This window comes from Arachis stenosperma, chromosome 6, assembly GCF_014773155.1.
Source record: "Arachis stenosperma cultivar V10309 chromosome 6, arast.V10309.gnm1.PFL2, whole genome shotgun sequence".
Lineage (NCBI taxonomy): Eukaryota > Viridiplantae > Streptophyta > Magnoliopsida > Fabales > Fabaceae > Arachis > Arachis stenosperma.
Window position 1 is genome coordinate 140,288,458 of NC_080382.1, and position 15,838 is coordinate 140,304,295.

The 15,838-nt window shown below is 31.3% G+C and overlaps 2 protein-coding genes across 2 annotated transcripts; both read left to right on the forward strand.

Moving 5' to 3' along the window:
- The first annotated feature begins 5,885 nt into the window (after positions 1–5,885).
- Positions 5,886–10,074, forward strand: LOC130934828 (disease resistance protein RPM1-like). The gene is made up of 3 exons (XM_057864357.1): positions 5,886–6,005; positions 6,340–6,430; positions 8,057–10,074. Exons 1-3 carry the CDS (start codon positions 5,886–5,888, stop codon positions 10,072–10,074), a joined length of 2,229 nt encoding a protein of 742 aa, XP_057720340.1.
- A 4,237-nt stretch (positions 10,075–14,311) lies between these two features.
- LOC130936472 (ethylene-responsive transcription factor ERF003-like) lies at positions 14,312–15,665 on the forward strand. The gene is made up of 2 exons (XM_057866544.1): positions 14,312–14,424; positions 14,874–15,665. Exons 1-2 carry the CDS (start codon positions 14,342–14,344, stop codon positions 15,442–15,444), a joined length of 654 nt encoding a protein of 217 aa, XP_057722527.1. The 5' UTR covers positions 14,312–14,341; the 3' UTR covers positions 15,445–15,665.
- Positions 15,666–15,838: the final 173 nt, after the last annotated feature.

Here is a 15,838-nt window from a genome sequence, read left to right on the forward strand (position 1 = left end):
AAAGGAGTGGGTTGCTCAAATCAGACACGTTTCCATCCACATTCAAGATGTGATCGACCTTTACTTGTACAAGGTGGCCAACAATGATGATGACGACCACCACAATCGACGCCGTGGACGGCGAAACGCCGTTGCTGGGGTTCTGTGCAAAATTTGTGACTTGCTCAAAAGTTGTGTAGGGCGCCATGAGATTGCATCTGAGATTGGCGAAATCAGAGAGTCAATAAATAGACTGAAGGATGCAAGACAACTGTATGGCGACTCCAAAGCTGCTGCAGAATCAAGCGGCGGTCGCAGTTCATCACCGCAACGGCATTACCTTCGACTGCGAGCCAATTTTGCTGAGGAAGAAGAGCTTGTGGGGATTGTGTTGGAATAAATTAATTTCAATAACCCAGATCATCCATATTGAATCACCAAAATATTATAGTGCGGAAGCGTACCCGAATTCATAAACATAAATTATGATTGGAAGAGTTTGGATCTTGTGGTTCTTTCGATCTTCCTCAACCAAAGCCTTCTGTATTCCTAGGCGGCTGAACTGCAACTCTTTTGATGGGGAAAGAGCAACAAAGGCGGCTTTGGTATATTGGGGACCGAAACCCTGAAGGTCTATTTATATTTGAGCATGGCACCAATTAAACCCTTAAGCCCAAATAAAATAGTATCTAAATCCCAAAAGATAATATATCTAAAATCCAAAAAAGATAATTATCTAAGGAACAAAAGATAATATCCGGTTTTATTCTCATTTAATTCCAAATCAAAAGTAATAATGACTTATTCAATTAGCATTTATAACAATAAATGAGATCATCATTATATAAGTCATTTAATTTGAAATAGCATCATTTGTGATTATAATTGATATATGTATTGCCCACAAATAAGTTAGGAAATTAAATAATTTCCTAACAATCTCCCACTTGGGCTATACATATATTCTTTATTGACATAATCACATTTTATAAACTTTATGCGCGCATCTGAATGCTATTTCTTTCATTACTTTAACAATCTGGTCTGTCTCATACATTAGATATGGAACTACCGCAGCTTTTATCACATTAAATGCCGTGACTAAACCACGCCAATCACCATCCTAATATACTTAACGACATAGATCAAATTTGGATGAGTAATGGAAATTACATGCCAAGTGATCTCATGCATCTATTTCCATCTGGTCCAACTTTATTGAGATCAAACACAATACAAATTGCAAAATGACATTTCATATAACATGAAATAAACCATCAACTTAATTCTGCAGAAAAATAACTCAATATCTGTCATAGGACATATAGCATGAAATAAACTCCCACTAAACCAAGGCACATAAATATTGACACCCCTCCGCTGTTTCCATATGTCCTATAGAAATCTGTTTTTCTTAAACTTTCTCCTTGACAACTAAGAAACTTGATGTCTATATGCTTTGATTTTGTCAAGCTCTTATTGTTATTGGAGTATAGTACTTACTGACTTATTGTCACAAAATATCTTTAATGGCCCTTTCAATGTCATCTACTATATGAAGCTTAGTGACAAAGTTTCGCAACCATATGCCATGAAATCGGAATCAGAGTACCTAATGATCTCCAAATTTTCTGATCTCCGATAAATAGCATGTAATCCTTTGTTCTCTTTAGATAACGCATTATGCGTTTAACAGCTATCCAATGATCCATATCCGGGTTGCTCAAGTATCTACCTAACACTCCCACTATAAATGATATCAGGATGTAGTAGACTTGAGCATACATTAAATTTCCTAGTGCTAATGCATAAGGTTTATCATGCATTGCTGTCCTCTCAAGATCATTTTCAGGGCATTGTTTGAGACTAAACTTGTCTCCTTTAGTTACGGTATGTCCATTGGTCTACAACTTTCCATGCCATATCTACTTAAATCTTTTCGATATAGTTCTTTTGTGAGAATCCAAGAATACCTTGAGAGCAATCTCTTAGTATCTCGATTCTTAATACAAAAGAGGCATCACCAAATCTTTCATTTCGAATTTGTCCGATAGAAATTTCTTAGTTTCATGCAACAAGCCTATATCGTTACTAGCAAGTAGAATGTCATCAACATATAAGACCAAAAGGATATATTTACTCCCACTGAATTGCGATACAATTTCTTAATTTCCTCAAAATCATATGTTACTTGATAAATGTGATACATTAACAGGAATTTTAGATCATGATGGATTTCTCTTTTCTCTATTGGATCTTTAATGACACCTTGAGGTTGTTGAGCTCTGACGGATTGGATTGAGGAGGATTCTCATTATTTTACTGTACTGTAGCAGTATCTTGAGCAACAACGATATTCTCATTGTTCTCTTGTACTGTAACTGGATCTACAGTAGGATTCTCATTGTGCTTTTGTATTATAACTGTGTCTTGAACAATAATAGGTACAAAGACCTGATCATTGTTAGTTACAGAATCCTCATCAAAAGCAACATTTCTAATATCTCCTTCCCCCCAAACTCAACATCCTCAAGAAATCTCGTATTTCCTGTTTCAAAATAGACCTTGATGCATGATTGTAAAACTTGTACCCCCGTGAGCGCTCAGCGTAACCAACAAAGTAGCAACTAATTGTTCTTGAGTCCAATTTTCTTTCATGCGGCCTATAAGGTCGCGCCTCAGCTGGACATCCCCAAATATGCAGATGCTTTATACTGGGCCTTTTTTCAGTCCAAATTTCATATGGGGGTTTTGTTAACTGCTTTGCTTGGCACCCTATTAAGGATGTACACTGCGGTCTTTAATGCTTCTCCCCAGAGTGATTCAGGCAAGGAAGAATGACTAATCATACTTCTCACCATGTCCTTAAGAGTTCGGTTCCTTCGCTCTGCAACAGCATTCATGCTAGGTTTGCCTGGCATGGTGTATTACGGAACAATACCACACTCCTCTAAGAAAAGAGCAAAAGGCCCGGGACGTTGCTCACCTGAGCCGTCATATCTTCCGTAGTATTCACCACCACGATCAGATTTGACAGCTTTAATTTTCTTTCCAAGTTGAAGTTCAACTTCAGCTTTGAAATACTTGAAAACATCCAAGGCTTGGGACTTTTCATGAATTAAATATACGTACCCGTAACGAGAGTAATCATCTATGAACGTAATAAAGTACCGTTGTCCATTCCAAGAGACAATAGGGAATGGGCCACATATATCGGTATGTATCAGTTTTAAGACATCTTTAGCTCTCTCGGCACCTAATTTCCTTTCGTTTGTTATTTTTCCCTTTATGCACTCAATACAGACTTTAAAGTCCGCCAAATTTAGGGGTCCAAGAATTTCATCTGACACGAGCCTCTGAATTCTCTGTTTAGAGATGTGACCCAGGCGTTTGTGCCATAATGATGCCGAATTCTCATTTAGTTTTCGTTTTGTACCCGTTTGCAGTATTTCATTATTATAGGAATTTAAGTTAAGCCTATATAGATTATCCACCAAATGACCAGAGCAAATATTATTTGAATTATAAAAGAGACTGACTTTATTGTCTCCGAACGAACAAAATAACCTGATTTGTCCAAACGAGAAACAGAAACCAAATTTCGTCTAAATGACGGTACATAAAATGTCTCTAATAAATCCAAGTAAAATCCACTCGTGGAACATAATCTAAAGGTTCCTATAGCTTCGACTGCAACTATATTGCCGTCTGCCACATAGATGTATCTTTCAGCATCATTTGGCGGTCGGCTCCACAGGTAACCCTGCATAATAACACTTACATGAGTAGTAGTAACAGAATCTACCCACCAAGTATCAACAGGTGCATAACTTAAACTAGTCTCAGAACAAACGAAAGTAAGAATTACCCTTCTTACACGCCAGGTGGCATATTGGTAAATCCTTCTTCATGTGTCCCACCTTCTTACAGAAGAAACAAGTTGAAACTTGATCTTGTTTCTTAGCCTTTTTCTGTTGAGAAGGCACATCCGCAGTAGTATCACGCTTTTTTTATAGAAGATGAAGCCATGGCACTTTCAATCTTATCTTGCTGTAGCCTCTCTTCTTCTTGCACATAGTGAGATATAAGCTCATTTAAGGGCCAAGTGTCCTTCAAAGTGTTATAACTCACTTTGAATTGTCCAAAGTGTGCAGGAAGAGAAATCAAAATGAAATGCACGAGTAAATCTTCAGACAACTCTAACTTTAGTGCTTTCAATTTTGAAGCAAGATGAGACATTTCCATAATATACTCCCTTATGTTCCCTTTACCTTTATACCTCATGGAGACAAGTTTGCTCAAAAGACTACTTGCCTCTGCCTTTTCATTCTTAGTAAAGAATTTTTCAACATCCTTTAGGAACTGTTTGGCATCTTTATCCTCAGTAATTGAGCCCCGAAACGCCTCAGGAATTGAGCGTTTCATGATCATAATGCTCATTCGATTGGATCTCTCCCACTTCTTTATTTTAACCTCATTGAGATTTTCCGGAGTGGAAGTGGGTTTCTCCTCTCGAAGAGTTGTATCTAGATCCATACAACCGAGGACAATCTCCACGGTATCTTTCCAAACTTTAAAGTTTGAACCATTCAGCATAGGAATACTGCTAATTTGCGCAGAAACATTGGTAGCTAAAGCCATAGTTTCTGGATTAGAACAAAAAGAACATGCAGTATTAGTTAATTAATGGGTAAAAATCCATATTGAGATATCTAGTACAACATTAATTTTCAATCTTTGGATAGAAAAATTAACTGTAAGTGATACTCTCATTGCAGTAATCAAATATTGTCAAAATTCCTGTCACACATTAAGCCTTTCTTTGGACCGACTTAATGCGCACATGGAGACTTAAACTTCGCAACTTATTTATTACCGCATATATTTTCTATTAATTGGCCAAACAATAACCTTCCTTTGGGCCGATTATTGATCGCATAATTAATAGAAAATAAACAAAAGTGTGCAATGCTTATTATTTGGCCAAACAATAAACTTCCTTTGGGCCGATTTTTCGCATAAATATATTACTTTATTCTTTAATTAGTTACCCAAATATGTATTTACCATCAATATGTGTATGTAACTCGGCCAAATACATACTTTCCTTTGGGCCGACCAATATTCGCATGAATTACATATCACCATATTCCTAATGTTTTAAATAAATCATTTTTCACAAAAGAGGCTACTTTGGCAGCATAATGTTCAATCAATTTATTCTAAAACCAAATCTTTATAATAGATGGGTATAATAATCCAAATTGTTACTAATTTCCTTATGTAACAATAAAATACTTTTTTATTATTCAAAATATTAATATGTACATATAACTTGGCCAAATATAGATCTTCTTTTGAATAGATCAATATTCGCATAAGTGATATATACATAATAATCTTTATATCCCAAAAGAATTATTAATCAATTGTATGCTAAATTAATAGGATAAATCAATTATCATATCAAATTAAAAAAAATAGATACAGTAAAATATATATATGCGCGGGCAATAATATATATACACGCAATCAATTAAACCCACCAAAAGGCTTAATAGAGCCATACATATATGCACAGTAGCACAACCATGATAAACGTATGTGTATAAAGAATTGCAATACAGAATATTTGCATTAAAAAAAAAAAATAATCCTTGTGCTCGTGCCTCAGTACCATATATATATATATAACGCGCACATACATAAATATATATATATATATATATATATATATATCGATCGAAAGAATATTACAAAAATACTGATATTTTTGATGACTAAATTATGGATGACTCTGATACTACTTGTTGGAATAAATTAATTTCAATAACCCAGATCATCCATATTGAATCACCAAAAAATATTATAGTGCAGAAGCATACCTGAATTCATAAACATGAATTATGATCGGAAGAGTTTGGATCTTGTGGTTCTTTCGATCTTCCTCAACCAAAGCCTTCTGTATTCCTAAGAGGCTGTACTGCAACTCTTTTGATGGGGAAAGAGTAACAAAGGCGGCTTTGGTATATTGGGGACCGAAACTCTGAAGGTCTATTTATATTTGAGCATGGCACCCATTAAACCCTTAAGCCCAAATAAAATAGTATCTAAATCCCAAAAGATAATATATCTAAAATCCAAAAAAGATAATTATCTAAGGAACAAAAGATAATATCCGGTTTTATTCTCATTTAATTCCAAATCAAAAGTAATAATGACTTATTCAATTAGCATTTATAACAATAAATGAGATCATCATTATATAAGTCATTTAATTTGAAATAGTATCATTTGTGATTATAATTGATATATGTATTGCCCACAAATAAGTTAGGAAATTAAATAATTTCCTAACAGATTGAACATGCCAAGAAAGAGCTCAACAACTGGCTCTCAGAAGGCGCTGCTGCTCGCACAGTCATCGCTGTGGTGGGCGAAGGCGGACTTGGTATTATGCTTCCCTCTCTCTACACTTCAAAAATATTACATCCTAAATATCAAGTTATACTTACGTCTTAATCTAGTCTTTAAAATTTAAAATAATTTATTTAATTTAGTTCTTTAATTTGACATACGTGACTCACATTAATTTTTTATATTTTTGTATAGAACTATTAATAACATATTTGAGATCCAATTACAAACTATGACAATTAAATTTTTTTTATCTCATTTTACTTCATAAGAATATTTTAACAATTTTAAGTAAAATTAGAATTAAGATTATAAATATTTCGTAGGAAGCAAATTATTGAGATAGAAAAGTTTCAATTGCAAACTATTAGAAAGTCTAGTAAAATATTGTTAACAATTTCTTTAATAAAAATAATAATAAAAACTAACATGAGTTACAGAATATTAAGTTAGATAAGGAGATCAAATTGAATAAAATTAAAATTTTAAAAACTAAATTAAAATGAGTGTAACTTTATAAATCAATATTAGTATTAATTTCCTAATTATTGTGAAGGACGATAGGAAAAATAGTTCGCAAGTTATTAATTCTTTGGACTATTACAATTTGAAATAATACTACTAGGTACTAATATTCGGACATCCCTATTAGAATCCTAGATACAATTAGCTCATAATCATCCAAAAACACTAAAGATTGGTTTTCAAGCAAAAATTTAGGAGTAGTAGTGCCAAGTTTTTGAAATAAATCATGTTTAAAATAATAATTTGTTAACACAAAACATATTTTTTTTATGTTCTAGGGTCTTGTCGATCACTCTATCCGTGAAGCTTTTTTTATTGATAAATTTATAAAATTTTAACATTTATATTTTTAATAAAAATGTGAAAAAAAAAACAAGAAAACAGTTACAGAAACACAAAACTCTATATAATAATGAAAAAGAGAAAAGTGTTAATAAAGTTTGAACACTTAAAATATATCCTCATTGTATATTGAAGTAAATTGTTGCCACATTTATATAATATTTTTATATTATGTTTTTATTAATAAAAAGGTAAAATCGTATACAATTAGATGTTATTAATTTTTTAATCAGTTTATCATATTTATATTTATTTTTCTCATATAATATAGCATTTTTATATTAATAAATAGTAAACAATTAAGGAAGTACCTATTCTCTCATTTTTTTATTTGAATATTTTAGATATGCATTATTTGGTTATATTTGTATCTGATAGATGATAATTACAAACTATTATTGTTATTTTATTGATGATTTATATTATCATCTTTAAATTAGTTTTTATATTTTACTATTCAAGTAACATCAATAACATGCATTAAAGAGTTAAAAAATGCTATGTATACAAAAAAATATTTTTTAAATTAATTATTATATATTTATATATAAATATATATGTTATTTTATTTATTTTTTATGTGTACGTAGTTTATATTATAACATATATTATTAATTCGGTCGTTGATTTAGTGTACCCATGAATATGAGATAGTTGGAAAGAATTTTTTTTGTTAATCTATTTAAATTCTTTTCTAGAAGTAATTATTTTTTAATCATGGTTCTTTAATTTTATCTTAGACGCTTTTATAGATATTTAATCGTACCTTTTAGTCATGTATGATTTGAAACAGGTAAAACGACTCTAGTGAGAAATGTATACAAGCAAGAACAACGAAAGCACTCTTTTGATTGTTATGGGTGGGTGGATGTATCTCGCTCACTCAAAGGAGTGCAGTTGTTCAAGGCTTTGCTGCGGAGCTTTGATGATATGAAAGAAAGCAATGTGGACAAGAACCTTCATGCTTTGATTGAAGATACAAAAGAATATTTGAAAGAAAAGAAGTACTTAATAGTACTTGATGATGTTTGGAAAACAGAGCTTTGGGGAGCTGTGGAAATGGCATTGCCGAAAAATAATGGAATGATAATGATTACAACAAGAGACACGGGTGTTGCTGATTCTTGCAAAGTTTTAGCAAAAGTTCATACCTACCAACTGGAGCCTCTGGAACCCGAAAATGCCTTGAGACTCTTCCATTCGAAGGCATTTCAATCTGGTTCCAAGAATCCCTCTGAAGAGTTGATGAAACTATCTGAAGAGTTCACAAAAAAGTGTGATGGTGTGCCACTTGCAATTGTGGCTATAGCTTCTCTTCTGTCAACCAAGAAAGAAAGACTCAAAGAATGGAAGGCGGTGTACAACAGCCTTCAATCAAAGCTTGCAAGCGACTCTCATCTTAAAGGTTACCATCAGGCACTGTCAGAAAGTTATCAGGATCTTAATTACCACCTCAAGCCATGTCTCTTGTACTTTGGCCTTTTTCCTGAGCAATACGCAATCAGGAGGGCAAGGCTCATCAATTTGTGGATAGCTGAAGGGTTTGTGGAGTGCAGAGAGCACCAAACTCAACAAGAAGTTGGAGAAGAGTACTTAGCTGAGCTCATTGCTAGGAGCTTGGTTAAGGTAGCTGATGTGAAGAGTTACAGCAGAGTTAGAAATTGTAGAGTTCATGATTTGATGCATGACTTCATTGTCAAGAAATGCGAAGAGTTCAACTTCTGCCAAGTGAAGAAAGGTAACCCGTTTTGTTTTGATAAATGGAGTAGACGTTTATCAATTGGCACAAATGTTGACTTTGCTGATCTGAGAACAAGTGCTGATAGAAACCAATGTAGCTTGTTGCGTTCTTTCCTTCTTTATGATATTACATATAAGGAGGAAATGATAAGCACTTTTGTGAACTCACTTTTCTCTAATTTCAAGCTCTTGGTGACACTGAATTTTGAAAACATAAGACTTGGTCATCTTCCAGAAACAATTGGAAACTTTGTCCACTTGAAATACCTAAATTTAAGACGTACCACCATTGAGAGCATCCCCAAATCCATCGGAAAGCTCCGAAACCTGGAGACTCTTGACCTAAAATGGACCTATGTGAGTGATCTTCCGGTGGAGATTTACTCGCTTACAAAGCTGCGTTATCTTAATGTGCTTACGATACCGTGGAAAGGTGTGAAATTAAAGAGAGGGGTTGCAAATTTAACGGCCCTACAAAAATTAGCCTGGGTTGATGCAAGTGATGTTGTTGGGGAACTGAAGAATTTGAAGCAATTGAGGAGTTTGAAGATCCAAAATGTTGTTAGAAAGGATGGAATGTGGTTGTGCAATGCTATAGAGAGCATGACCAATCTATGCTCATTGTTGATAAAAGCCAAAGACAATGAAATCCTTGAATTGGAGTCACTAACTAGTCCTCCTCCACACCTTGAGCGTCTTTACTTATTTGGAAGTCATTCAGGAAAAAAGGTGCCAGATTGGGTTTTTAGACTCGAAAATCTTATGGGGTTGGAGTTGATAGGGCTTAAATTCACACAAGACGATTTGTGTTTTGTAGGGCGCCACCTGCCAGAATTGATGATACTTTATGTCAGCTCATTCGAGGGTGATGAATTAAACATTCAAAAAGGGTGGTTCGAGAAACTACAATCACTGTACCTAAGGGCTCCAACATTGAAAGCTATAAGAATAGATGAAGGATCACTGCCTTGCCTCCAATGGTTCGTCCTCCCAGTTTCGGATCTGAATCTAGAAGCAGTACAAGTGCCAGATCATGTTCGGAATGTTGGGTATATAAGTATGAGAAGATGACAAAATTTTATATTTATTTAGTGGTTTCAAGGCACGATTAGATCGCTTTCTTTAGAGAGATATTTGTCCCCACACTTAGTTGCTATAGGGTTGATGACAATACTCTCCCAGGATACAATGAAACCTAAGAATTTTTTAATTAGCAATAGTAAGAAATTCTCAACTCTCTTGAACAAAGAAAATCTCTTAATGGTTGAGTAAATTGTACACTTAGTACTTAGTTTCTGAAATAGTGGACAATGACTTATTTATACATATTGCACGTAGCAATTATGATTAGTTACGTATACAAATGGTTGTGTCTTTTCTATTGCCAATAGATACAATGTTTTGAACATACACAACTCTTAAAGAGTTGTATCCCTTTAGCCAATAGACACAATATTTTGAACATACACAATCCTTAAAAGGTTGTGTCCCTTCAACCAAATGGTACTAAACGGTTAGTAACCGTTTATTAATATTAATAATAATATCAATAATATTAATAATATTAATTAATCAAATTTGTAAATACCCTTCAATCCCCCATTATTTACAAAATTTAAATGTCATACAAGTATATGCATAAAGAATGTGTCACTAAAATTAAACATTCTTTTAGTGTAAATTTTAAAATTCTAACGAAGTAATAGGTGTCTAATCGATTAAACCTATACTCCATATGCTAGTACCAAAAATCACACACATTACTAAGATAATAACTAATTACATTCACAAGTGCGAGATCATGTTCGGAAACTCATGCATATATATAGACTATAGAGCACCCGTCACTTGTTGTTGACATTTCAGCAATATCATGTGGCATACGCTTCTATATTTTCTTTTACACTTGTAAACATTAATGTACATGTGAAAATAAATTATATTCAAAATTGTTCTTTGCTTTTTGATATAGTAACTTTTCGCTATTAACAAAGGTTCGCACATGTCACCTATATCTTACAAAACCATTTTTAGTTGCTATATATTAAGCTCCACACTTCTTAAACCAATTAACTACCGGATAATAACTAATTACATTCAGGAACGTAACACTCGTTACTTACCAAATTAAATATTTTAGAGAATAATGACTATGATAAATATAATTGTTCATGAGTTGCTCCCAGCCCCATACACAACAAATTAAGAATAAAGAGAGGGTTGCTTTTACGCTATGAATCAGTGATTTGTGATTTGATAAAATAATAGTAATGACTAGGTTTGATTGAATCTCTCGCCGATTAATATTTTAGGGTAATTATGATGGTCAAAGAATCTTTGACTTTAACTCATGTTTGTCCCAACTATAGATGCACAATATAATAATGCTTTGTACACTATTTTATTTTATATTTCATCACTTTTTACTATTCATTATTGAGTTGAGATGAAATATTTCATGTGAATTCATGATTTAGTTACTCATGTTTCTATTCATTTTACAAAACTCTCACCCCTATTTTTAGTTTTATACCACCCACGTCCTTATTCTTATATTTTTATTCATAAGATGTATGAGCGAATTAAATATGTTATAGCATGTGCAGAAAACGCACTACTAGTAAGAAAATTTTGTTGATTAGTAGTGCTTAGCAATGGGCATGTGTTTGAATTTTCGTTTCCATCCATCAATATCAATATTTATGGAGGATTAGATTTTTTTTTTTTTTTTGTGACTTATGGAGGATTAGAATATGCTTTGGTCATCAACTCATCATTGATCAACTTGTTGATTTTTCAATAAATAAATAAATATTACTATTTAAATAATAATTTTGTTAAAATTAATTAGTTCTTAAACTTAGCAAATTGAACTTGCTAATCTCACAGAGAAAGTTAGCAAACTACATAATTCAATTTTGACTCTCTAATAATGAATAATCAGAGCTTGTAAGGACAATATCACCTTCCAAAACCCATTTTATTTGTCAGAAGCTTCACACTTTGCATGTCAACTCTAAATTAGGAAATGTAAAAGATTTTAATTGCACATACACACTCATATAATTACGTATCTCTAAGAAGGAACTGCTCCATGCTTTTTAAAATAACGATGGCTTTTATTTTTTGATTTCATTGAAAAAAAGTATAGACATTTCCACTTATAATCTCTAGTTGGCTAGTTTTTTTGGAAATAGACTAGTGTATTATATAATGTTATTATGAGTAGGTTTATTTTTTTTTCTTCTAATGTGGAGATAAGAAATTTGAGAATTAGATTTTATGTTGAGATGTTATAAGTATAAAAATTCTTAAATTAGTAATTTTAAAATAATAAAAATTTTAAAAATATAAATTTGACACTCAAATTTTAAAAATTAAAAAATTATAAACATAAAACATACCCTCGTCTCCAATATTAAAAATAAAAAGTCTCTCTAGCTATCTTGGTAAATGAGATATTATTTTACCAATTTTAAATAGAGAGTCGCAATTTTATATTTTTAGTTTTTTTCTTTTTTTTTTTGAGTGACATGTTTTTAATCTTTCTTAATTAATTTGCTGCATAATGATGTATTCAAAGATACCGCAGTTCAAGTTTCACGGTATGGGGCACTAAAGACAAGTCATTATCCACAATTTTCTCCATACTCACATGAGAGAATCAAAATGATTGCGACCACATAGATTTCATATTTTTCCTTCGAGAAAACAGGGTACCTAATGTGCCTTTTTCCATTTTTCAGAAGAAAAAAAAATCCTTCAAAACTTTAGGTTAAAAAGAGTAATGATAAAATAAACTGCTTTCTGGTTAAAAAATATTGACCTTTAGATTTTAATATTTATATATATTACAGTTAGAAATTAAATTAATTAAGGCTAGTAGCTAATAGCAATATATTTTTTTTTTCTATTGCGGGTATTTAAAATGATGGCCAAATAATAGTTTTCGGAAAATAGACATATCTGAAAAAATTTAGTAGTAAGTAGAATAAACCAAAAGACATGTGAATTGTCCATTGAAATACCTATTTCATACTTGCAACTTGCGATATAGACAAAATTATAGTTGGAAAAAGTTTTGTAACCAAAAAATATTAGTCAAAATCAGCCAGAATTTGACTTATTTAGTATTAATTAATTGTTGCGGTAATTAATAAATATTAAATAAGATAAATTCTGGCTGTTTTTTTTTTTGTCTCCCTAGCATTACCCATTATAGTTCATAGCCAAAGAAAAACAATAGAAGGTAGACAAATTTGTATGAGCATATAAAGGGTTTACATTTTTTTTTATTTACGTTCAATCTTAAATAAATGTCTATAATTAATTATACACATAAGTTAATAAATGACTAGAAATATCTTAATATTAGATTGTAAAAAAATATCCTTATTAATTATTATTCTTTCCTATATTTTACTTTTTTATCCAATTATTCTCTCTCTTTTTTAAAAATAATAATGTGGTTATTTAAGTTATCTAAGTTTTTAAATAAGCATTAATTAGAAATGAATGATCTTTATAAATTTTTTTACGACAAATATCATATGACCGATAGAATTTATTACTTTTTGTTAGCAATTAATCATCAATATTAAAATATGTGAGTTAAAAATATATTATTAAATTACTAAATTAAAAAAATTAGATTATTAATAACTAAAAATACTAAGAAAAAAATAATAAATTTTACTGAGTCTTAAATTCTTTTCTTCTACACTATTGATTATGCAATATTTTTCTTTTTTTGTTGGGAGTTATCTCTTTTCTTGCTATGATGACCCATGTGATCCACAATGTAATTCTCTTATGGAATCATAATACCTTTGTAAAAAAATTTAAAAAAAAAAAGATTATTTAAGATTGAATGTAGTACCTAAACTTAAAATGCCATTTACTAAATGAGCAAGAAAATATATAAAATCAAATTCTTCTAAAATAAAAAATTAATAAAATAATAGAATAATTAAATTAAAATAATAAAATTTACATATAATAAAAATTATAAATTTAATAATAATTAACTCTTTCCTTTATCATTTTATTAATTTTCTCATTCCAGAGAATCTTCACTCAAATATACGAGAGTGACACTAGATTACCGCAAAAAAAAAATTGTCCATAATTTGAGGCTCGCTAAGATTTGAAACAAAGGAAAAAGAAATATCTTAGATGTTAAAATTGTTGTGGGCCCATGTGCATAACTGGTTGCCAGGTTGTTTAGAAAAAGAGTGGCTTGTCTTTGATCCAAAACTCCAACTACAAAAACCCAACCCTTCCATTTCACACTCACTCATAAACACACCATTTTTTCATTCCCCCAAAAATCACAAACATGGCAAGATCACAACAGAGATACCGAGGTGTGAGACAAAGGCATTGGGGTTCTTGGGTCTCTGAAATTCGCCACCCCATTTTGTAAGTGCACTTTCTTTAACTTCCATAATATATATCCCATGCAATTTCAAATTCTGGAAACGAACTATAATTCAAATAATATAGTATTTTTATACTTATTTAAAAGTTGTGAGTTCGAATTTTTTTATTTTTAAAAAAAATAATAAGACTATTAATTAAATTTTTTTATAAAAAATATATAATTTAAATTTTAATATATTTTTTATGTATATATTAAAGTACAAAATTTAAGATTTTTACTATAGTTACTTTAACATGTGTTAATTAAACTCTCATTTTTATTGTCTTCATTTTTTATCTATTAGCACCAAATTAGTTGAATATAAATAAATTTGTTTATTTTTCAGTAGAATTTTGGGAACTTTAAAAAAAAGTTGAAAAAAGTTCATGCAAGTAATATATTTTTTTCCCTCTAAAAGAAAAAAAAAATATTTATAATTAATTTGCAGGAAGACAAGGATATGGCTTGGAACATTTGAAACAGCAGAGGATGCTGCTAGAGCCTATGATGAAGCAGCTAGGCTTATGTGTGGTGCAAGAGCAAGAACCAATTTCCCTTTCAACCCTAACACCACCAACAACAATGTCTCTCAATCTTCTTCTTCTTCAAAGCTTCTCTCACCAACTTTGACCGCAAAATTGCACAGATGCTACATGGCTTCTTTGCAATTAACTCGCCAACAAGATCCTCAAAATCATAATAATAATAATAATAATAATAATAATAATAATAATAATAATAATAATAATAATAGCACTAATAGTAACTACTCCAAAGTGCAAGTTAGTGAAAAGGGTGATTCAATTGTGTCATCAAAAAAGAGAACACATGATGAGGAGGAGAAAGAGGTGAAACAAGATTCAGAGGGCAATTGGGTTGTCAAGAAAGTTAAGGGTATGGACCAAATTGGTCCACAGTTCAAGCCACTTGAAGAACATCACATTGACCAAATGATTGAGGAGCTTCTTCATTATGGCTCTATTGAACTTTGTTCTGTTTTTCCACATCAACATATTTAATTTAGTAATCACTAATCAACCTGTGTTATTTCTATTTATTTTATCTCGTATATTAAATTCATATATTTTCATATCATGAGATTTGTATAGTGTAAATTTTATATTGAGTTTGGAGTAAGTTCTAAATTATCCATAACGTTTCAATCGTCCTATTTAAGTTCTTAACGTTTCAAAATTAGCTCAATGTTGTCCTACCGTTAGGAATCCGTTAACAGAATTGACGGCGGGACAAAATTAAGACGATTTTAAAACGTTAAAGACTTAAATAGAATGAAAACATTGGAGACAAAAACAATAAATAGAAATAAATTTTAATTTTATCCTTCGATAATATCAATTTTTTACTGTACATAATATTCAATTATTTTTTAATCATATCTAAGTAAATTATATT